Source organism: Columba livia, chromosome 2 (assembly GCF_036013475.1).
Source record: "Columba livia isolate bColLiv1 breed racing homer chromosome 2, bColLiv1.pat.W.v2, whole genome shotgun sequence".
NCBI lineage: Eukaryota > Metazoa > Chordata > Aves > Columbiformes > Columbidae > Columba > Columba livia.
In genome coordinates, this window is record NC_088603.1 from 161,195,179 (window position 1) to 161,217,537 (window position 22,359).

Genomic DNA, 22,359 nt, shown 5'->3' on the forward strand with positions numbered 1-22,359 from the left:
TTTAATACCCGGGTATGAAAGCGGATTCTCGGGGACAACCACACTCCCTTAGTTGTGTGCCATCCTTTTAGTTAAAGCAGCTTGATAACCACATCCTGGCCAGAAAGAAGGAATCACTACAGAAATAAATAGGGAAGTTAATAAATCAAGGGTGCAACAGCCTCATGCCACTGGTTTTTAATTTATATATGGCAAAAAACCACCCACGGCATAAGGTTTTTTTCCAGCTTTTATCTTCTGGCAAGAAGTCACGCTGTTATATACGGACGTGGGATGTGCATCTCCCATTATGGGCTCTCACTGTAAATTAATTCATAGCCTGGAGGGTTGTTTAACCACCCAAGGGCTGGTCCCATCCCCAGCAAAATCCGGGTGAGATTCACCCATCCAGAGCATCAACCACATCTGGCAGTCGGCAAAAAACCCTTTCATCCACGCTTTCCCACCATTTAATTACTCATCCCGAGTGCAAATCCTCTCCAAACTATTAGAAAAGCACCTAAATATTTACCCAGGAGGAGAGAGACCAGCAGCTGCGTAACGTGGCCGCTTCGGAAGCTCCGCAATTAATTTCGCCGTTGATTGGGATTTATGGAGGAAACTCAGGCTTCAGAAATGATGGTATTTTTAGAAGCCTTTGCATCAGGCAAAAAGAAGTTTAAATACAAGGAAGGCTCTGCGAGCATCAAAGCAGCAAGGGGAGAGATGCAGAAGAGCGGGTTTGATGTCTCAGACCTTTAAGGAGATCCAAGGAGCCCAAAAGTTGATGTTCAGAGTGGTCACTGACTTGAGATGCCCAGAGCTGCTACCAAAAGATTTGCTTTAATACAGGCAAAGCTTCTGAGATTTTGCAGACAGTGGAGATTTAGAGTGTATCTATATTATCAATGCGGCTGAGCAAAAGACACCGGAGAACTGGATAAAGGTTAAAATGTAAAAATTAGGAGCTGAAATTTGCTGCTGTCTGGACTAAATTAAAAGGGCAGTGATCCTTCCCCTGTACTCTGCATTGGAGAGGCCACACCTGCAGTATTGTGTTCAGTTCTGGGCCCCTCAGGTCAGGAAAGAGATTGAAGTGCTGGAGCGGGTCCAGAGAAGAGCAACAAGACTGGGGAAGGGACTTGAACACAAGCCCTATGGGGAGAGGCTGAGGGAGCTGGGCTTGTTTAGTCTGGAGAAGAGGAGGCTTAGAGGTGAGCTCAGCACTCTCTAGAACTACCTGAAGGGCAGTTCTAGCCAGGTGGGGATTGGGCTCTTCTCCCAGGCAGTCAGCAATAGGACAAGGGGCCATGGGCTTAAACTCTACCAGGGGAAATTGAGGCTGGAGATGAGAAAGCAATTCTTTGCAGAAAGAGTGGTCAGGCATTGGAATGGCTGCCCAGGGCGGTGCTGGACTCACCGGCCCTGGGGGTTTTTAAACTGAGATTGGACATGGCACTTAGTGCCGTGATCTAGTCAATGGACTGGAGTTGGACCAAGGGTTGGACTTGATGATCTCTCAGGTCTTTTCCATTCTGTGATATTGTGAAAAAAAAAAAGCCAAAATGATGCCCCCAGGGCTTGACTCTGATCCCTGAGAGTCTCGTTTGGTCCAGACACAACCAATTTTCAGTTTGTAGGCCAGAAGCCAATCCCAAATGTGTCGCGTTTTGCTCCCCAAATGGGGGAAGCATCAGCGTCGGGACGCGGCGGGGCTGTCGGATCGGGGGAGAAACTCCTACCTCCCGTATCACGTTTTCCTCTATATTGCAAAAGTCCCTGGCTGCAAAACGATTTCAATAAGCGGCACGGCAAGTTCCTCCCCTGTGCACGCTCAAAGGCGGCGGGAACAGGGGGAGAAAAAAATATATATATGGAAAAAGAAAATCAAAGCTGCTGGGGAAAGCAGCAAGAACTGCACATTAAGGGGTTTTTAACTGATTACACACAGCACGGCGGCGTCAGGCTTGATATTTTATACCCTGCGTAAGGGACAGGTGTTTTTCTCTCTCTGCTTTTCCTTTTTTTTCCTCTTTCTTAATGATTTAGTCGGTTCGAAGAGCATCATCTGTAAGGAAACACACGGCCCGTGCAAACGGGGGTTGTTTTCTCTCAATGCATCATCCCGGCGGCGGCGGCTCCCGGTTGTTACATCAAGCGCAAGAGGCGAGAAGTGATTGTTGTACCTACCCCAGCCGTGAGACTCGCCGCGTCGCTCCGGAGGGAGCAGGAGCTGTCATGTTCATTAAACGCATGATTACAGCTATGATTAATAGCGGGGGCTACAGCCTAACTCCTTTATTTCTATATATTTTTTCCCTGCTCCTCTGAAAGGATCCACAGCCGAGCAGTCCCACCATCCATCAACACCCATAGAATAATTCGGACCTTTTATTGTTTTCCATAACCCCAAAACATATCTCAGGGTTTGAGGGGTCTCTGACCTTCAACCTGCTCCTTCTTCTCCAGGGAAACTTCTGCAGAAATTTGCTTTGGCAGCCCAGGAATCACAGAATCCCAGAATGTCAGGGGTTGGAAGGGACCTGGAAAGCTCATGCAGTGCAATCCCCCCATGGAGCAGGAACACCCAGATGAGGTTACACAGGAAGGTGTCCAGGCGGGTTGGAATGTCTGCACAGAAGGAGACTCCACAACCTCCCTGGGCAGCCTGGGCCAGGCTCTGCCACCCTCACCCCCAACAAGTTGCTTCTCAAATTTAAGTGGGACCTCCTGTGTTCCAGTTTGAACCCACTACCCCTTGTCCTATCATTGGTTGTCACCAAGAAGAGCCTGGCTCCATCCTCCTGACACTCACCCTTTAGATATCTGTAAACATGAATGAGGTCACCCCTCAGTCTCCTCTTGTCCAGCTCCAGAGCCCCAGCTCCCTCAGCCTTTCCTCACACGGGAGATGCTCCACTCCCTTCAGCATCTTGGTGGCTGCGCTGGACTCTCTCCAGCAGTTCCCTGTCCTGCTGGAACTGAGGGGCCACAACTGGACACAGTATTCCAGGTGTGGTCTCCCCAGGGCGGAGTAGAGGGGCAGGAGAACCTCTCTGACCTGCTGACCACCCCCTTCTAACCCACCCCAGGTACCATTGGCTTCCTGGCCACAAGGGCCCAGTGCTGGCTCATGGTCACCCTGCTGTCCCCACGACCTCCAGGTCCCTTTCCCCTACACTGCTCTCTAACAGGTCGTTCCCGTTCCCCAACTTACACTGGAACCTGGGGTTGTTCCTGCCCAGATTCAAGACTCCACATTTGCCCTTGTTATATTTAATTTAATTTTTCCCCGCCCAGCTCTCCAGCCTGTCCAGGTCTCTGGATGGCAGCACAGCTTCCAGTGTCACCACTCCTCCCGCCTTGGTGTCATCAGCAAACTTGCTGACAGTCACTCTATTCCCTCATCCAAATCATTGATGAATATATTGAATAATACCGGCCCCAGTACTGACCCCTGAGGCACTGCACTAGATACAGGCCTGGGAGCAACGTTTGGTGATTTCCACGATGCCAACATGGGGAGCAAGATGCTTCCATCCAACTCCAGCACCCAAGGACTTGCGATACAACAAATGCACAGCAAAAAAGACACTTGAAATGTCCCCTTGCCTTAAAAATCGGCTGCAAATATTACACGGAGGGAGCACGGTTAATTATTAACTGCTTAATTATTTAGGAAGGACTTTATTGCTCCTAGAGTACAGCTCAAGGACCAGGACCTCATCATGTGGAGAGGTCTGTTTGTGTATTTGATTTAGTAATTTCTTTATGTGTTGTTATTATCATTTTTTATATGGTGGAAAGACTGTAGGAAATGGAAATAGTCTAAGAAAAGGACAAGTTGCAGAGCCCACAGGATGTGCAAGAAGGTGAGAGCATCATTTCGGTACGGCCTGTGCCCACCATGCAGGTCACGCTCCTCGGAGCCCATCACTGCCCATGTTTCCACTGCCCCAAATCAAGGATAATTTATGGGAATTACACAGGGAGGGAATTGGAACAGGCTGCCCAGGGCAGTGGTGGAGTCACCATCCCTGGGGAGATTGAAAAGATGTGGAGATGAGGTTCTTAGGGACATGGGGTAATGCCAGTGATGGGTCAATGGTTGGACTCGATGATCTTGAGGGTCTTTGGCTATTTATGTTGGGATTTTGATGCGATTAAGGATTTTCTATGTGTGGTTAATGATGATACAACAGCTGCTGCGATTTGGGGGGGGGTTCCTGGTTTTGCTGATGCCCCGTTAGTTGACTCTTAATTTCACTTTGTGATTATAGGGTTGGGGGGAACCCCACATCCTCCTCATCAGAGAAATTCAGGTTATTGTTATTTCGTGGGAAGTCATTGGGGATGGGGCTTGGTCCAGGTGAAGAACCAAGGGCTTGCAGGGCTTAGCTATTGATTTGAGGACAGACCTCTTGCTTAACCTGGGGGTGATCCCATGCCTCAGTTTCCCCACTGAAAAATGGGGATAATCCCCTGTTTTACATGAGAAAGCTGCGTGGATTCATCTGTCGCAGCAGCGAGGAGCTTTTCCCCATCCTAAACAACCAAATCCTTGCTCCAAGTTACGACAGGGAAGGTTTAGGTTGGATATAAGGAAAAAATTCTTCCCAGAAAGAGTTGTCAGGCACTGGAAAAGGCTGCCCAGGGCAGTGGTGGAGTCAACATCCCTGGAGGGGTTGAACAGATGCCGAAATGAGGTTCTCAGGGACATGGGGTAGTGCCAGGGTTGGGTTAATGGTTGAACTCCATGATCTTCAGGGTCTTTTCAAACCAAAATGATTCTATGAAGCAACGAGGGTTTTGCCCAAGTGACCTCGGCCAGCAGACGATCGGATGCTCCGACTCAGGGGAGACTGTAATGGAGTCATCCCAGCTTCCCCTTAATTCTCGCTCGTCAAGGGAAGCGGTTTTGCCATCAGCCACGCTTGCTTCAACTCAGTCTGTTCCAACACAACCTTGACACGCAGGAAAAGGCTTTCTCAAACCACACAGGCTCCTTTAATAAGACCCACGATAACCCCGTTTCACACGGTGCAGGCAGCCTACTCCACAAACAGCCAAGCGATTCATTTTGTGAATCTCTCCTTCGCTTTATTGCTGAACAAAAAGTTTTGAGGCTGGCACTCGGGGAAATTTATTTCTTTAATTATTATTCATTTAAGTGGGTTCCACTGTTTCAGATGATCAGCACTAGCAGCTGCTGGGGGTAATTTATTTTCCTCACCGGACAGCAGAAGCTCTCACTCTCCAGAAGGTAACAGCAAAACAATGGATGAGCTGCCACGACATGAATGCGGCTTTTTGCTCCCTCTGGTTGCACCACAGGTCTAAGAGGAACATGATGTGCCTGGGTCAGGTGGTCACAAGTGTTTTATTAATGAAGCAACCTCAATTAATGAAGCATGCTTCAAGATCGGTGTTTGCGAGGAGCCCAGAGAAGATGCCATGGAGCATCACTGAAGGTGGTAAAACCCTGGCCCAGGTTGCCCAGAGAGGTGGTGGATGCCCCATCCTTGGAGACATCCCAGGCCAGGCTGGATGGAGCTCTGAGCAACCTGAGCTGGTGAAGATGTCCCTGCTCATGGCAGGGTATGGACCGGATGGGCTTTGAAGGTCCCTTCCAAACCAAACTGCTCCATGATTCTGTGATTATCCAAGCTCTGCAAGCTCTGGTCTACACCAGCACTGGATGTAAGTTGGGGAATGACTTATTGGAGAGCAGTGTAGGGGAAAGGGACCTGAGGGTCCTGGGGACAGCAGGATGACCATGAGCCAGCACTGGGCCCTTGTGGCCAGGAAGCCAATGGTACCTGGGGTGGATTAGAAGGGGGTGGTCAGTAGGTCAGAGAGGTTCTCCTGCCCCTCTACTCTGCCCTGGGGAGACCACACCTGGAATATTGTGTCCAGTTGTGGCCCCTCAGTTCCAGCAGGACAGGGAACTGCTGGAGAGAGTCCAGCGCAGCCACCAAGATGCTGGAGGGAGTGGAGCATCTCCCGTGTGAGGAAAGGCTGAGGGAGCTGGGGCTCTGGAGCTGGACAAGAGGAGACTGAGGGGTGACCTCATTCATGTTTACAGATATCTAAAGGGGGAGTGTCAGGAGGATGGAGCCAGGCTCTTCTTGGTGACAACCAATGATAGGACAAGGGGTAATGGGTACAAACTGGAACACAGGAGGTTCCACTGAAAGAGAAGAAGAAATTTGTTCCCAGTGAGGGTGGCAGAGCCTGGCCCAGGCTGCCCAGGGAGGTTGTGGAGTCTCCTTCTCTGCAGACATTCCAACCCGCCTGGACACCTTTCTGTGTAACCTCATCTGGGTGTTCCTGCTCCATGGGGGGATTGCACTGGATGAGCTTTCCAGGTCCCTTCCAATCACTGACATTCTGGGATTCTGTGGACTTGTGGTGCTCCTCGAGAAGACCAGGTCCCTGCCCACCAGTGCCTACAAGCACCAAATCAAGGAACTGAGCTCAAGAGGTACCAAGGGATCGAGCGATCCCAAAACCAAGGGGTGAATCTCAAAAGGGGTAAGAGATTAAGTAATCTCAATACCATGGGATTGAGATCGAAGGGGCCAAGGGATTCCATAATCCCAAAGCCAAGGCACTGAGATTGAAGGGGCCAGGGAATTGAGTTAAAAAGGTGGGAGGGAATGAGCAATCCCAAAGCCATGGGATTGAGCTCAAAAGGGGTCAATAAATTAAACTCAAAAGGGGTATGGGATTGAGCAATCCCAACAAGGGACTGAGCTCAAAAGGGGCCAAGAGATTGATCTTAAAAGGAGTAAGGGATTGGGTAATCCCAAAATGAAGGAATTAAGATTGAAGGAGCCAAGATATTGAGCAATCCCAAAATGAAGAGATTGAGATTAAAGGGGTCGAGGGATTCCAGAATCCCAAAGACAAGGGACTGAGATCAAAAGGGGCCAAAGGATTGACTGCAATAGGGGTAAGGGATTGAGCAATCGCTAAGCCCATGGGGTGGAGTGTGAAGGGGATCCCCAAAAACAAGAAATTGGGCTCAGAGGGGTAAGGGACTGAGCAATCCCGACAAAAAGAGACTGAGCTCAAAAAGGGCCAAGAGACTGAGCTCAAAGGGGTAAGGGATTGAGTAATCCCAAAATGGAGGAATTGAGATTGAAAGGGCCAAGATATTGAGCAATCCCAAACCCAAGGTATTGAGATTAAAGGGGTTGAGCAATCCTCAAACCCATGGGATTGAGCATGAAGGGGCCAAGGGATTGAGTAATCCCAAAAACAAGGGACTGAGCTCTAAAAGGGTAAAGGATTGAGCAATCCCAAAACCGAGGGATTGAGATTAAAGGGGTCAAAGGATTCTGCACTCTCGAAGACAAGGGATGAAGATCAAAAGGGGTCAAGGAATCAAACTCAAATGGGGTAAGTGACCAGGCAATCCCAGAAACAAGAGACTGAGTTCCAAAAGGGCCAAGAGATTGAGCTCAAAGGGTTAAGGGATTGAATAATCCCAAAATGAAGGAATTGAGATAAAATGGGCCAAGATATTGAGCAATCCCCAATCCAGGGGATTAAAGTAGTTGAGCGATCCCAATGACAAGAGACTGAGCTCAAAAGGGGCCAAAAGATTGAATTTGAGGGTTAAGGGATTGAGCAATCCCAAAACCCATGGGATTGAGCATGAAGGGGCCAAGGGATTGAGCAATCCCAAAAACAAGGGACTGAGCTCTAAAGGGGTAAAGGATTGAGTAATCCCAAAGGCAATGGATTGAATGGGCCAATGGAATCTGCAATCCCCAAAACAAAGGGTTGCTCTCAAAAGCGGTCAAGGAACTAAACTCAAGAGAGGTAAGGGATTGAGCAATCCCAAAACCATGGGATTGATCTCAAAAGGAGTAAAGGATTGAGCAATCCCAAAATGAAGGGATGGAGATTGAAGGGGTCAAGATACTGAATAATCCAAAATCCAAGGGATTGAGATTAAAGGGGTTGAGGGATTGAACAATCCCGAAGACAAGGGACTGAGCTCAAAAGGGGCCAAAGGACTGAGCATAAGAGGGGTAAGGGATTGAGCAATCCCAAAATTAAGGGATTGAGACTGAAGAGGCCAAAATATTGAGCACTCCTAAAAACAAGAGATTGCACTCAAAAAGGGTCAAGGGATTAAGATCAAAAGGGGTAAGGGACTGAGCAATCCCACAGCGATGGGATTGTGTGTGAAGGGGCCCAAGGATTAGGCAATCCCAGAATCCAGAGACTGAGCTCAAAAGGGGCCAAGGGACTGAGCTCAAGAGAGTTAAGGGATTGAGCAATCCCAAAACAAAGGGATTGAGAATTAAAGGGTCAAGGGATTGAGCAATCCTGAAACCAAGAGATTAAGATTAAAGGGGCCAGAGGATTCTGTAATCCCAAAGACAAGGGATTAAGATCAAAAGGGGTCAAGGAATTAAACTCAAAAGAGGCAAGGGACTGAGCAATCCCAAAACCATGGGATTGAGCTCAAAAGGGGCAAAGGATTGAGGAATCCCAAAATAAAGAGATTGAGATTGAAGGGTCCAAGATATTGAGCAATCTTAAAGCCAAGGGACTGAGATTAGAGATTTTGAGGGATTAAGCAATCCCCAAACCAAGGGATTGAGTATGATGGGGTCAAGAGGTTGAGTATGATGGGGCCAAGGGATTGAGTATGATGGGGTCAAGAGGTTGAGTATGATGGGGCCAAGGGATTGAAGTATGATGGGGCCAAGAGGTTGAGTATGATGGGGCCAACGGATTGAGTATGATGGGGTCAAGAGGTTGAGTATGATGGGGCCAAGAGTTTGAGTATGATGGGGCCAAGAGGTTGAGTATGATGGGGTCAAGAGGTTGAGTATGATGGGGTCAAGGGACTGAGTATGATGGGGTCAAGGGACTGAGTATGATGGGGTCAAGAGGTTGAGTATGATGGGGCCAAGGGATTGAGTATGATGGAGTCAAGAGGTTAAGTATGATGGGGTCAAGAGGTTGAGTATGATGGGGCCAAGGGATTGAGTATGATGGGGCCAAGGGAATGAGCAATCCCCAAAACAAGAGACTGAGCTCAAAAGGAGCCAAAGGATTAAGATCAAGACAAGTAAGGGATTGAACAAGTCCACATTCGAGGAATTCAGCTCAAAGGTGCTGAGCACAAATGGGTTCCAGCCCAAGCGACACCCAAACCAGCTGAAACCTGAGGACGCAACACTCCAGTTTTTGCTGTTCTCACGCCTTGGTGCATGGGTTGACCTCTCCTCCACCAACTCACTCCCAACACATTCAAGGTGTCCAGTCTTAAACTTCCCTTCTTGTTTTAAAAAACCAAGTGCCTTAAAGCACGGAGCAACATTCACGCGAACCATCAGCCAGCCTGGCAGAGGTGCTGAGCGCTTTATCATTCTTGCAAACACAAAAAAGTGCATTTCTGCAGCGTTCAGCTCTTCTAAAATCAGTTGGTAAACAAGGAGCAGAGAGTGCACTTTCTTCCAGCGCCATGGTTTTCTACCTCCTCCTTTCACCGAGCGTGGAGTTCTCCCACTGCATCTGGAATCAACTTCATCCATCTCCAGCGCAATGCTCCAGGAACTCACAGCTTCCATCTCTCCAGCTTTGCACTAAGATGCTATCGCAGCAGGATGGGGAAACTGAGGCAGAAGGGGATGTTACCCAGTAGGATGAACACAGGGAAAGACTCCGGGGCCTGAAGGGTTGAACTCAACCACGTGTTCAGAAATAATTTGCTCCTCTGCAGTCAGAGCCACTGTCATGGATGTATTGGGAGATGCACGCTGGCATCTCAGGAGAACTTTTAGCAGGGCCTGTTGCAACAGGATAAAGTGTGACGGTTTTAAACTAAAAGACAGGAGATTTGGAATAGATATATAGAAGAAATTTGTTATCATGAGGGTGGTGAGAGCCTGGCCCAGGTTGGCCAGAGAGGTGGTGGTTGAACCATCCCTGGAGACATCCCAGGCCAGGCTGGACGGGGCTCTGAGCAACCTGATCTGGTGAAGATGTCCCTGCTCATGGAAGCGGTTGGACTAGATGGCCTTCAAAGGTCCTTTCCAACCCAAAGTATTCTATGATTCAATGATTCTACAAGCGTTTGACTCCAGATCCAAGCAGGAATTACCCCAAAGCGGGGTGACGCCACCTCAAGTTGGTTCCCCATGTTGACCATTACTTGCTGTCCACCAAGACCTGCAAGCGGTTTTATAGAATCATCGAATAGTTTGGGTTGGAAGGGACCTTCACAGCCCAACCCAAACTAGTCTGTGGTTCTATGAACTTAAAGCTCCTCTTAAACCTCCACCTTTGGGAGCTCAGCAACCCTGGGCATCTCAAGTCTTCTGGACCCTACAGTTGCGGAGAAAAATGGAAAACCACCAATAAATAAAATGAAGTTGCTCAATGGGCTGGCTGCCACCCACGACCATCCCTACAGTGAGTGAAGCCCAACCACGCTACAGTGTCCTCAAAGCCACTGCTAGGGCTCCCGTGTGTTTCCCAGGAGGTAAAACCCAGATAAGGACGAGGAAGGTCTTGCAAGTTAAGATCACAGAATCCCAGAATGTCAGGGGTTGGAAGGGACCTCGAAAGCTCATCCAGTGCAATCCCCCCGCCGGAGCAGGAACACCCAGAGGAGGTTACACAGGAAGGTGTCCAGGTGGGTTTGAATGTCTGCAGAGAAGGAGATTTCACAACCTCCCTGGGCAGCCTGGGCCAGGCTCTGCCACCCTCACTGAGAAGTTTCTTCTGAAATTTAAGTGGAACCTCCTGTGTTTCAGTTTGAACCCATTACACCTTCTCCTATCATTGGTTGTCACCAAGAAGAGCCTGGCTCCATCCTCCTGACACTCCCCCTTTCCATATTGATCCCCAGGAATGAGTCCCCCCTCAGTCTCCTCTTGTCCAGCTCCAGAGCCCCAGCTCCCTCAGCCTTTCCTCACACGGGAGATGCTCCACTCCCTCCAGCATCTTGGTGGCTGCGCTGGACTCTCTCCAGCAGTTCCCTGTCCTGCTGGAACTGAGGGGCCACAACTGGACACAATATTCCAGGTGTGGTCTCCCCAGGGCAGAGCAGAGGGGCAGGAGAACCTCTCTGACCTACTGACCACCCCTTCTAACCCACCCCAGGTACCATTGGCTTCCTGGCCACAAGGGCCCAGTGCTGGCTCATGGTCACCCTGCTGTCCCCAGGACCCCCAGGTCCCTTTCCCCTACGCTGCTCTCTAATAAGTCATTCCTCAGCTTATACTGAAACCTGGATTTGCCCATGGAAAGCAGCCTGAATGATAGGAAAACATGGCCAGAGCCAGCCCCAATACCTCTTATCACGGCAGCCACCACTGCCTCGATTGGGGTCAGGGCTGGTTTTCAGACCTCGATTGGGGTAAGGGCTGGTGTTTGGACAATGTCAACCCTTCATTTGGTTTCTGCTGCTTTCAATTTTGTATAGGGTTGTGTTTTTTGTTTTTTCTTGTTAATTTTCCCTTTCAAATCTCTTTGCGAAATGCGATGCTGCCAGGACCTTTTACTTCTTTCCTCAATTTCAGGGAAATTCCTCAAGTGTCTGAATAACAGCAACTGTAGCAAGAAATGTAGAGAAGTTTGTTGTGAGCCAAGAAACCCAATTATTACACTTGCATAATTAATTGCAATGTATCGAACGCTTTCCACACCATCCCGCTGCCTATTTTCTAATACTTCTGCAATGTAAAAAATATATCATTGCAGAAATCCTAGTTATTCCAGGGGTAAGGAGCTTTTCCATGTTTGATACTACATCTTCACCCTGCACTGGGATGACAAGCGAGTGTCCATGTCCTGCATTTTCAGCGAGATGTTTTCTTCTGAACCTCTTCCATCCTTGCTCAAGAAGCCAAATTATGGTACATGTGAGCTTACCAGCCAGCTAGGAAACCAAAAAGTCTTTTTATTTCTATATTTAGTCTTTAGTGTCGAGAAGACAAACGTGGAACTTGCCCTTTGGGAGCGGAGCCACATGTGTGACGAGCGCACAGTTCTCACAGTGGATCACTGTGATGCCTAAAAAGCCACAAATCACTCCAGGCAGCTTCTTAATGTTGAAAAAAACCTTTAGAAACGTTTCCTGGGTTCACAATTATGGTTTCCCTGTCCCAAAGCTGCATGTTCCCTATGTCACACAACCAATAATGAAGTAGGTTGTGGATGAGATGAGGCAAAACCCCTGATTTTCCTCTTGCTTCGCAAGATGATTAAGTTACTTTATCGCTTGGAGCCACAGGATTGACCCTGATACAACATGGGGTTGCTAGAGATGCATCCCTACAACGAAATTTTAACTTACCCCCCACATCAAAGTGATTGTTCATCCCGCTCGCCTGGCAGGGCAGGTGCAATGGCACCGATAGATCAGCCGCAGCGACCAGCATCGCGTCTCTTATTGTAGTTGAGCCACAAAGAGACAAAACACCAACCTGTCAAGGCTTAAGGCAAGGCGGCAATAAACCGTGGCAGACGCTCCCTGTTATCCCCTCATTTCCTGCCATCCTTCCTTTAGATCGGAAAGATGATAAGAAAGAGAAGGGGAAAGGAAGAGAGACTTAGACTTCAACTTGGAGGCCCTGGAAGTCATGGGTGGGACTTAACAACAAACCAGAACCTAGTTGCAGGATGCAGGGCCTGAGGCCTGTAGATCACAGGCAGACAGACAGGGTCTTCTCTAGATGCCGGCCACGGTCAAAGAGAGTGATCCTCGTGATCACCCTCTTATATAGGGGGTATGACGATTATGGGATGGAATATTTCTGTTGGTCAGTTCTAGTCATCTGTTCCACCCACCCCTCCTCAAACACACCCCTCTCAAAATGGAACATGGGAAAACTTATCAGCCTTTCTTAGCTACCATAGTAATAAATCTAAACACGAGTTTCTTCAGCATTCCGTTGGTCTCTTATCAGCACCAAGTGCAGCATCCTAGGAAAAATATGCAGGCTAAAACTCAGAAAAGTACAGCCACCTAGAAGAAAATCACTGAAAAAGAACCGGTCTTGTTTTTAACAAAACCAGGACACAACCCTGGTGGACAGCAGGGTGACCATGAGCCAGCACTGGGCCCTTGTGGCCAGGAAGCCAATGGTACCTGGGGTGGGTTAGAAGGGGGTGGTCAGTAGGTCAGAGAGGTTCTCCTGCCCCTCTGCTCTGCCCTGGGGAGACCACACCTGGAATATTGTGTCCAGTTGTGGCCCCTCAGTTCCAGCAGGACAGGGAACTGCTGGAGAGAGTCCAGCGCAGCCACCAAGATGCTGAAGGGAGTGGAGCATCTCCCGTGTGAGGAAAGGCTGAGGGAGCTGGGGCTCTTTAGTTTGGAGAAGAGGAGACTGAGGGGTGACCTTATTAATGTTTACAAATATACAAAGGGTGAGTGTCACGAGGATGGAGCCAGGCTCTTCTCGGTGACAACCAATGATAGGACAAGGGGTAATGGGTGCAAACTGGAACACAAAAGGTTCTACTTAAACTTGAGAAGAAACTTCTTCTCAGTGAGGGTGGCAGAGCCTGGCGCAGGCTGCCCAGGGGGGTTGTGGAGTCTCCTTCTCTGCAGACTTTCCAACCCGCCTGGACACCTTCCTGTGTAACCTCATCTGGGTGTTCCTGCTCCATGGGGGGAATTGCACTGGGTGAGCTTTCCAGGTCCCTTCCAACCCCTGACATTCTGGGATTCTGTGAAATTCAGGCAAAGAGCAGAATTATAACCCACTGTAAGCAAACTCCAAGTTACTAAACCACCAGGAGCGTTTCCCATCTCTCTGCTACCCCCAACGCCCAACATCTGCCACTGGGAGGGAAAAGAAAAGTTGGGTTTCTTTGGGTTTTTAAATAAACTTTGTCAAGTGTTGAAAACACGGAATGTTCCATAAACATGTGGAGGTTCGTACCGATGAGCACATACAAATTTTCCGCCCCGTCAGCCCCGGTTATCGTAAAGCAAGAGACGGCGGCATCTGTTGAATCCATCCCTGCGAAGAAGGATGAATTGCGGCGAGAGCTGAAAGATGATGTGAAAATACTGACACGCACCAGTTATCGGGGCTTGATGGTTACAAACCTACTGCGTAACGGGGGAAGGAGCCTACAGGAAAATAAGAAATAACTTTTAAAAAAGTATTATTTCATAGAATTATAGAATGGCCTGAATTGGAAGAGACTCACAAGGATCATTGAGTCCAACTCCTGAAAGAAAATAGGGTTATGGAAAATAACCCTGGAAGGGATCTTCTGTCCCAGAGTGGGACTATTTAAAGCTGTTTCTCCAAATGAGATGTCACTAAATGACATGGTACCGATGGGGAAGGAGAGGGGGGGATCACATCTCCTCCATGCCACATCACCGCCGATAAAGCCACAACGGGGCGAGCAGGTCGGACCTACTGACCCCAGGACAGTTGGACATCTCCATAAAAGTCTCGTTATTTTAAAACTGCGATTAATAAGGAGCGGGAAAAGGATTTGGCGAATGACCTGTTAGAGAGCAGTGTAGGGGAAAGGGACCTGGGTGTCCTGGGGACAGCAGGGTGACCATGAGCCAGCACTGGGCCCTTGTGGCCAGGAAGCCAATGGTACCTGGGGTGGATTAGAAGGGGGTGGTCAGTAGGTCAGAGAGGTTCTCCTGCCCCTCTGCTCTGCCCTGGGGAGACCACACCTGGAATATTGTGTCCAGTTGTGGCCCCTCAGTTCCAGCAGGACAGGGAACTGCTGGAGAGAGTCCAGCGCAGCCACCAAGATGCTGAAGGGAGTGGAGCATCTCCCGTGTGAGGAAAGGCTGAGGGAGCTGGGGCTCTGGAGCTGGACAAGAGGAGACTGAGGGGGGGCTCATTCATGTTTACAGATATCTAAAGGGGGAGTGTCAGGAGGATGGAGCCAGGCTCTTCTTGGTGACAACGAATGATAGGACAAGGGGCAACGGGTGCAAACTGGAACACAGGAGGTTCCACTTAGATATGAAAAGAACCTTGTTCGGGGTGAGAGTGGCTAAGTCTGGCCCAGGCTGCCCAGGGAGGTTGTGGCGTCTCCTCTGCAGACATTCCAACCCACCTGGACACCTTCCTGTGTAACCTCATCTGGGTGTTCCTGCTCCATGGGGGGATTGCACTAGATGACCTTTCCAGGTCCCTTCCAACCCCTGACATCCTGTGATTCTGTGTGATTCTGTGATTTGCAGAACTCGGGTGCTTGTTGGTGCACGCTCTACCCCGTGGCTCTTACCAATCCTTCGCTTTTTCAAGCTGCTTTAAGTCACTTTTGCAAACTAAATCCCTTGAAAATAGTTCCTGTTCCTTCCCCATACCCACAATCCCCTCCGGGAGAACCCCAAGAGCAATCACAGAATCACAGAATTGACTGGGTTGGAAAAGACCTCAGAGATCATCCAGTCCAACCCTTGGTCCAACTCTAGTCCGTTTACTAGATCATGGCACTAAGTGCCATGTCCAATCTCAGTTTAAAAACCTCCAGGGACGGCGAGTCCACTACCTCCCTGGGCAATGCAGGTGCCCAAATTTGCAAGAATCCTCCCGTCAACCCTTTGGCTCAATCCCTCTCCCAGAAATCACGCTCTGGGCTGGTGTTTCAATGCTTGGTCCCAGCCCAGTGGTGGAAATTCATGGACAGGTTAAATCCATCAGCCTTTGCCCTGTTGTCTACATAAGACTTTGCTCTTTCCCGGCCACCAGACAGGTTTAGAGACTTTCTTGTGCTTAGATAAATAAAAACAATACAGTCTGGAAAAAGTATATTAAATATGGCACAGGAAAAGCTGCCTACAAAACAGTTAAATTGTCCCATCATCTCCTAGCACCTAAATTAAAGCCAGCAATGCTCAAAATGGAAATTAAGCAGCAATTTAAGTCCGTCTTCTTGGTGCAAGGTAGGACCTGCTCAACCTGAGTCCTCCCCAAAGACTTGTTCTTTAAAAAATATCCAATAACGGAGATTTCAGAGTCAACTCAAGTTACTCCAGCACTTCACAATCCTTATCATTCAAAAGCCCTTCCTGAACATTTCCTGCAACAGTTTATGTCCATTATTTTTTGTTTGTTCTACCTGGCCATGGAGAAGACATCCTTCCTTTGCTTGGCAGCTCTTCATGAACTTGGAGACCTGTGGTATCTCCATCTGGAGGGGTTTAAAAGACGCAGAGATGAGGTTCTTAGGGACACAGTTTAGTGCTAGTGTTGGGTTAACAGTTGGACTTGATGATCTTGAAGGTCTCTTCCAACCATAATGATTATACGATGCGATGATCTCCCCCTCTTCGGATGGCACAGACCCAAGTTCTCAACTTTTCCAGTCCTTTTGGCCATCGCTTCTCAACTGGACCCTTCCCAAGGTCCAACTCTGCCCTGAAACGTGGTTTCAAAACCAGATCTGCTCCATCTCTGCCCACATTTTGGAGGTTTCACCCCTTTTTCTTGCACTCCAGCAAGACGTTTCCTGCCTTCAGTGATGGCTTCAGCACCCGGGGATAATACTTAGGGCAGAACCACCCTCGAGGTGGGTTTGTGCAGCTGATTCAGCCACTTTAGAAAATCCCATTGCCATTAGCAAAGCTCTTGGAAAAAAAATCTGACATTGCTGACACCGGGATTTACTTGGTCTACAAACCCCTGCACTTGCTTTACGGCCTTTCTTTTCCACGTCTCCTTGCCCAGACGTAGCGCTGAAGCCAAGGAATTAACAGCTCACAGGTAGGATCGCAGAGTTCAAAACAAGCCATATGGACTCACGCTCCCGAGCGCGCACGGACCTACTTGCAGAGCCAGCAGTAAGGAGGACGTTACGGGCGAGTCAACCACTGGAAATCTGTCCTGAGCAGAGCTGAGTTGCACAAAAAAACCCAGCAAACTGTCCCCAAATCGCTACCGAGTGTCTCTTTAATGGTCTCAGAAGGGAGATTACCTGAAGGCGACGCTCCGTCGGCTCCGCGCCCCCTCGGCCACCGCAGCATCTTCATCTCTGGCATCATCTGTAAGGCGTCTTTATTTCCTGTCCCCAGGTGCCGAGGCAGCAAATCTGAGGTTTAAGCTAAACCTCTGCTTTCCTACTCACCCCCCATTAAGGATTTATCATCACCAACCAGTTCTTTCCTACCTGCCCCTCATTTCCCTCCCCATTTTCTCTCCACGACCACTTTCCATCGAGAGGAGTGATTTTCCTCTTTATTAAGATGTTGCTGTTTGCTCCAAATTTTGATCCTGCTTTTCAAACTTCCCGGAGCTGCTCAGAATTCCTGCTGATGGCATTTTTGTACCTGCACAAAGATCCGTCTCTCCCTAATCCTGTTTTTTGGGGGTTTAAAACTGCCCCGTAACACTAACGTGAATTGGGGTGCCGGTGGTTTCAGAACCTCTCAATGACACCGTGCTATTTATTGCATCTTTTCATCCACTTGCCCATCACATATAAAATGACTTTCGCACTAAATTGCCTCATTTTATAGCATCATCCACGAAAATACTTGTCTCTGCACCCTTCATCCTTCCAGCAAAGAAAAACAATAGCACAAAAGGCATTGGCTTTGCCTTTGCCAGCTTAACTGTCCCCAAAATGCATCAATAAAGCAGTTATGGAGCAAAAATATTTGACCCCAAGTAGAAAATTAAAACAAAAAACTTGAAGCACAGTTAAAAACCTGGTATTGCCAAAGAGCCACACTTGAGGCTTCAGGTGTAAGACGAGCTAAACCTGGACAGGCTGGAGAGTTGGGCGGGGAAATATTTAATGAAATATAACAAGGGAAAGTGTAGAGTCTTGAATCTGGGCAGGAACAACCCCAGGTTCCAGTATAAGTTGGGAAATGACCTGTTAGAGAGCAGCGTAGGGGAAAGGGACCTGGGGGTCCTGGGGACAGCAGGGTGACCATGAGCCAGCACTGGGCCCTTGTGGCCAGGAAGCCAATGGTACCTGGGGTGGATTAGAAGGGGGTGGTCAGTAGGTCAGAGAGGTTCTCCTGCCCCTCTGCTCTGCCCTGGGGAGACCACACCTGGAATATTGTGTCCAGTTGTGGCCCCTCAGTTCCACAAGGACAGGGGACTGCTGGAGAGAGTCCAGCGCAGCCACCAAGATGCTGAAGGGAGTGGAGCATCTCCCGTGTGAGGAAAGGCTGAGGGAGCTGGGGCTCTGGAGCTGGACAAGAGGAGACTGAGGGGTGACTCATTAATGTTTACAGATATATAAAGTGGGAGTGTCAGGAGGATGGAGCCAGGCTCTTCTCGGTGACAACCAATGATAGGACAAGAGGCAATGTGTGCAAACTGGAACACAGGAGGTTCCACTTAAATTTGAGAAGAAACATGTTCCCAGTGAGGGTGGCAGAGCCTGGCCCAGGCTGCCCAGGGGGTTGTGGAGTCTCCTTCTCTGCAGACATTCCAACCCGCCTGGACACCTTCCTGTGTAACCTCATCTGGGTGTTCCTGCTCCGGGGGGATTGCACTGGATGAGCTTTCCAGGTCCCTTCCGGCCCCTGACATTCTAGGATTCTGTGAAACTACAAATTTAATTGAATTTAAATGTAAAGCCAGTAACTGCATCAAAACACCTGTTCCGTAGTTATCTGCAGAATGATCCTCCCAGCCTTTTTTTAGGTTGATATTGAATGTAATTTGATGAGCATCTCAAAATACTTTTAACCTTGCGGTGCCGTTTGAAGCCACCCAAGACTTTGCTCAGGTTTAAAAAAGAAACAAGCTTAACGGCGCGTCTCTACAAGCTTGAACTAAACCCAAGTTCACAAAAACCTCAATTTTCTTAAACCTTTCATTTCTTTTACATTATTCTCCCTACAGCTGGGGATGAGTTTTGGCACAACTGGGATGCCCATCACCTTTGTGTCTGGGCTCCTGTGAGACCCAAGGATGAGTTACATGAATAAGCGGCTAAAATCCAACCTCAGTGACGGATTTCGGACACAAATCAGCACAAATTCTTGCTGCTCACCTGCTCTTCCAGGGCTCTTGGCACTCAGGTCTCTGCCCCGGCCAGGGGTACTGGATGTTTTGGAGAGTTTATTCGCCGACACTTGGTACATGACGCCGCCGATGCAGCGATAGCCTTTGCTCCTCCATCTCTGTTGCATATGCTGGGATTTGCCTCCTTGAAGCGATGGGCGCATTTGGTTTAATAACGGGGACCTGCAAGGAAACAATGAAGTCAAGTTAAGCCCAAATTAAGGAAGATAACACAAGGCACTCCTGCTTCATGAGCAAATCCTCAGCTGCCAGAGGTTGGAGGTGACACAGGGAGGAACCAGCGATGCTCTTGCAGGTTCTGATCCCTCGTGATGTACACCAAAATTAAAACAACCTTCAAGGTACTGCTTCCCCCATGCAACAAAAAGCCATTTATATTCCGCAATTACCCACAGAAATGCTGCAGGAGAAGAAAATGTGTTGAAGGTCAGGTCCCCACCCAACCATAGCCTGCTAGGTCACGGCAAAGGGGCTTTTCCCTAAAATCCGCAGATATTTGTGACTGACCCCGATGCTTCTTAACCTGCTGCCTCCAAAACATGATCCAGCCCACGCAGCCAAGGCTGATGCTCCATCTCACACCCTTGGCTGGCAGCTCCGACCGCAGCAGCAACCAGCGAAAGAAATGTGGATGGAATCCCACGAGGGATTCCGCAACGTGGGACCTCGCTTGAGCTGAGCCACGTTTTATGGAGCTCTGCAAGCTTTGAGATTTTTGGTACCGTCACTATTATTATTCTGTACTCAAGTTTCATAGCATCATTTTGGCTGGAAGAGATGCTCAAGATCGAGTCCAACCGTTAACCCAACACTGGCACCAAAGAAGGTTCCCTGAGAACCTCATCTCCATGTCTGTTCATCCCCTCCAGGGATAGTGACTCCACCATCCTGTTCCAATGCCCCACAGCCCTTTGGAGAAGAAATTGTTCCCAAGATCAAACATCAGCCTCCCTTGGTGCAACTTGAGGCCCTTTCCACTCATCCTGGCACTTGTTCCTTAGGAGAAGAGACCAACACCCTCCATGCCAAGACTGATATTATTCCTCCCCCCAAATCTGGCTCTTGAAAGCTTTTTGCTACATCCCTGACTGGGATAAATTGCCATCCCCCATCCATCACCTGGGACCCAAGCGGGGTCAAGCAGGCAACGTTGGGGACCATTCTCCACCTCCCCATCTCTCCCCTAAATCCACAAACCCCGTAACGCGGCAGCTAGATGACAACAGATCCCATTAGTGTTGCCCATAAGGTAATTCTGAAGCATCAATAAGTTCTGAAGTGACATAAATATGTCCCAGAGGGGCTCAGGTGCCACCAAAACCCCCTCCACTTCGTGACCTGGTATCTCCTACCCCATCCCACCTCCCTCCCACCCGGCTCATTTTCGTTTCGATGCCATTATACAAACAAGAGCCGTTGCAGCCAAATCAAATCTCCTCAAATATCAGTTGTCTTCCCCATTTAGCGCTAATCCAAACAGTAATTTGTTTATGCAAATTAGAGCTCTAATTTTGTATTAGTCCAAACTATGCTCATAATGCTATTAGCAGAACGTATATAAACCGCGCATTACTGGAGAATATCTGTAAATTAAGACCCCGCTATCCTATCAGCAGAATGCAAACCCCGGAGAGCATTACCTTTAAATGAACATGTGCTGCGAAGAAAAAAATAGACAAGAGAATTGTAAAATGTAATCGTTACATTTCCAAGCGCTTAGCGTGACAGCCGATTCATTTCATCGGGCTGTTGCCACTGGCTACCGAGCTCGGAGAATTGCTGCCTGTATTTCTTTCATTTTTGCGGAGGGAATCACAGAATCCCAGAATGTCAGGGGTTGGAAGGGACCTGGAAAGCTCATCCAGTGCAATCCCCCTATGGAGCAGGAACACCCAGATGAGGTTACACAGGAAGGTGTCCAGGCGGGTTGGAATGTCTGCAGAGGAGACTCCACAACTTCCCTGGGCAGCCTGGGCCAGGCTCTGCCACCCTCACCCCCAACAAGTTTTTCCTCAAATTTAAGTGGAACCTTTTGTGTTCCAGTTTGAACCCATTACCCCTTCTCCTGCCATTGGTTGTCACCAAGAAGAGCCTGGCTCCATCCTCCTGACACACAACCTTTACATATCTGTAACCATGAATGAGTCCCCCCTCAGTCTCCTCTTGTCCAGCTCCAGAGCCCCAGCTCCCTCAGCCTTTCCTCACACGGGAGATGCTCCACTCCCTCCAGCATCTTGGTGGCTGCGCTGGACTCTCTCCAGCAGTTCCCTGTCCTGCTGGAACTGAGGGGCCACAACTGGACACAATATTCCAGGTGTGGTCTCCCCAGGGCACAGCAGAGGGGCAGGAGAACCTCTCTGACCTACTGACCACCCCCTTCTAACCCACCCCAGGTACCATTGGCTTCCTGGCCACAAGGGCCCAGTGCTGGCTCATGGTCACCCTGCTGTCCCCAGCACCCCCAGGTCCCTTTCCCCTACGCTGCTCTCTAATAGGTCATTCCCCAACTTACACTGGAACCTGGGGTTGTTCCTGCCCAGATTCAAGACTCTACACTTGCCCTTGTTATACTTCATTAAATTTCTCCCCACCCAACTCTCCAGCCTGTCCAGGTCTCTGGATGGCAGCACAGCTTCCAGTGTCACCCACTCCTCCCAGCTTGGTGTCATCAGCAAACTTGCTGACAGTCACTCTATTCCCTCATTCAAATAATTCATGAATATATTGAACAGTGCAGGCCCCAGCACTGCCCCCTGAGGCACTGCACTAGATCCAGGCCTCAACTGGACTCTGCCCATTGACCACGACTCTCTGGCTTCTTCCCTTCAGCCAGTTCACAGTCACCTCACTCCCCGCTCATCCAGACCGCACTCCCTCAGTTCAGCTGTGAGGATGCTGTGGGAGACTGTGTCAAATGCCTTACTCAAGTCAAGGTAGATCACGTCTACTGCTCTGCCATCATCCATCCTCTTGTTATGTCCTCATAAAAGTCAATGAGGTTGTTCAAGCACGACTTCCCCTTGGTGAAGCCATGTTGACCGCCCCTAATGACCCTTTATGAGGGGATTTCGTAACGAAGCTCCTGCCCCACTTCCAGTCTCCCCAGGGCTCAGTCCTCATGAAACTGCTCCAGGGAGGAGCGGAGAGTCTTAATTTTTTTACAAAAGCAGTTTATTTGCAAAAAGATGCAGCGGTTGCATCGTTGTGTGGTGGTGATGGGAGGAGGGACACAAGGGCCACCCATCAGTTCATGACAAACCTCGAGGATTCAGGACCTGGAGCCTCGTGGATGTAACGATGGCCTAATGCAGCCGATTATAATATATCAAGTAATTAATAATCAATAGGTCGAGGGGGGTGATTCTGCGCCTCT

At 49.1% G+C, this 22,359-nt stretch overlaps 1 protein-coding gene across 2 annotated transcripts in view; it reads right to left on the reverse strand.

The window, feature by feature from the left end:
* ZC3H3 (zinc finger CCCH-type containing 3) overlaps window positions 1-22,359 on the reverse strand; it is a 206,961-nt gene that overhangs the window by 49,845 nt on the left and 134,757 nt on the right. The window contains exons 5-6 of one of the 2 annotated variants that reach the window (XM_065054611.1): window positions 18,955-19,148; window positions 16,063-16,134 (exon numbers count right to left, since the gene is read on the reverse strand). In XM_065054611.1, the coding sequence (XP_064910683.1) occupies window positions 16,063-16,134; window positions 18,955-19,148 (266 nt within the window). The remainder of the gene's footprint in view (window positions 1-16,062; window positions 16,135-18,954; window positions 19,149-22,359) is intronic. The other variant, XM_065054612.1, reaches the window with a different exon arrangement.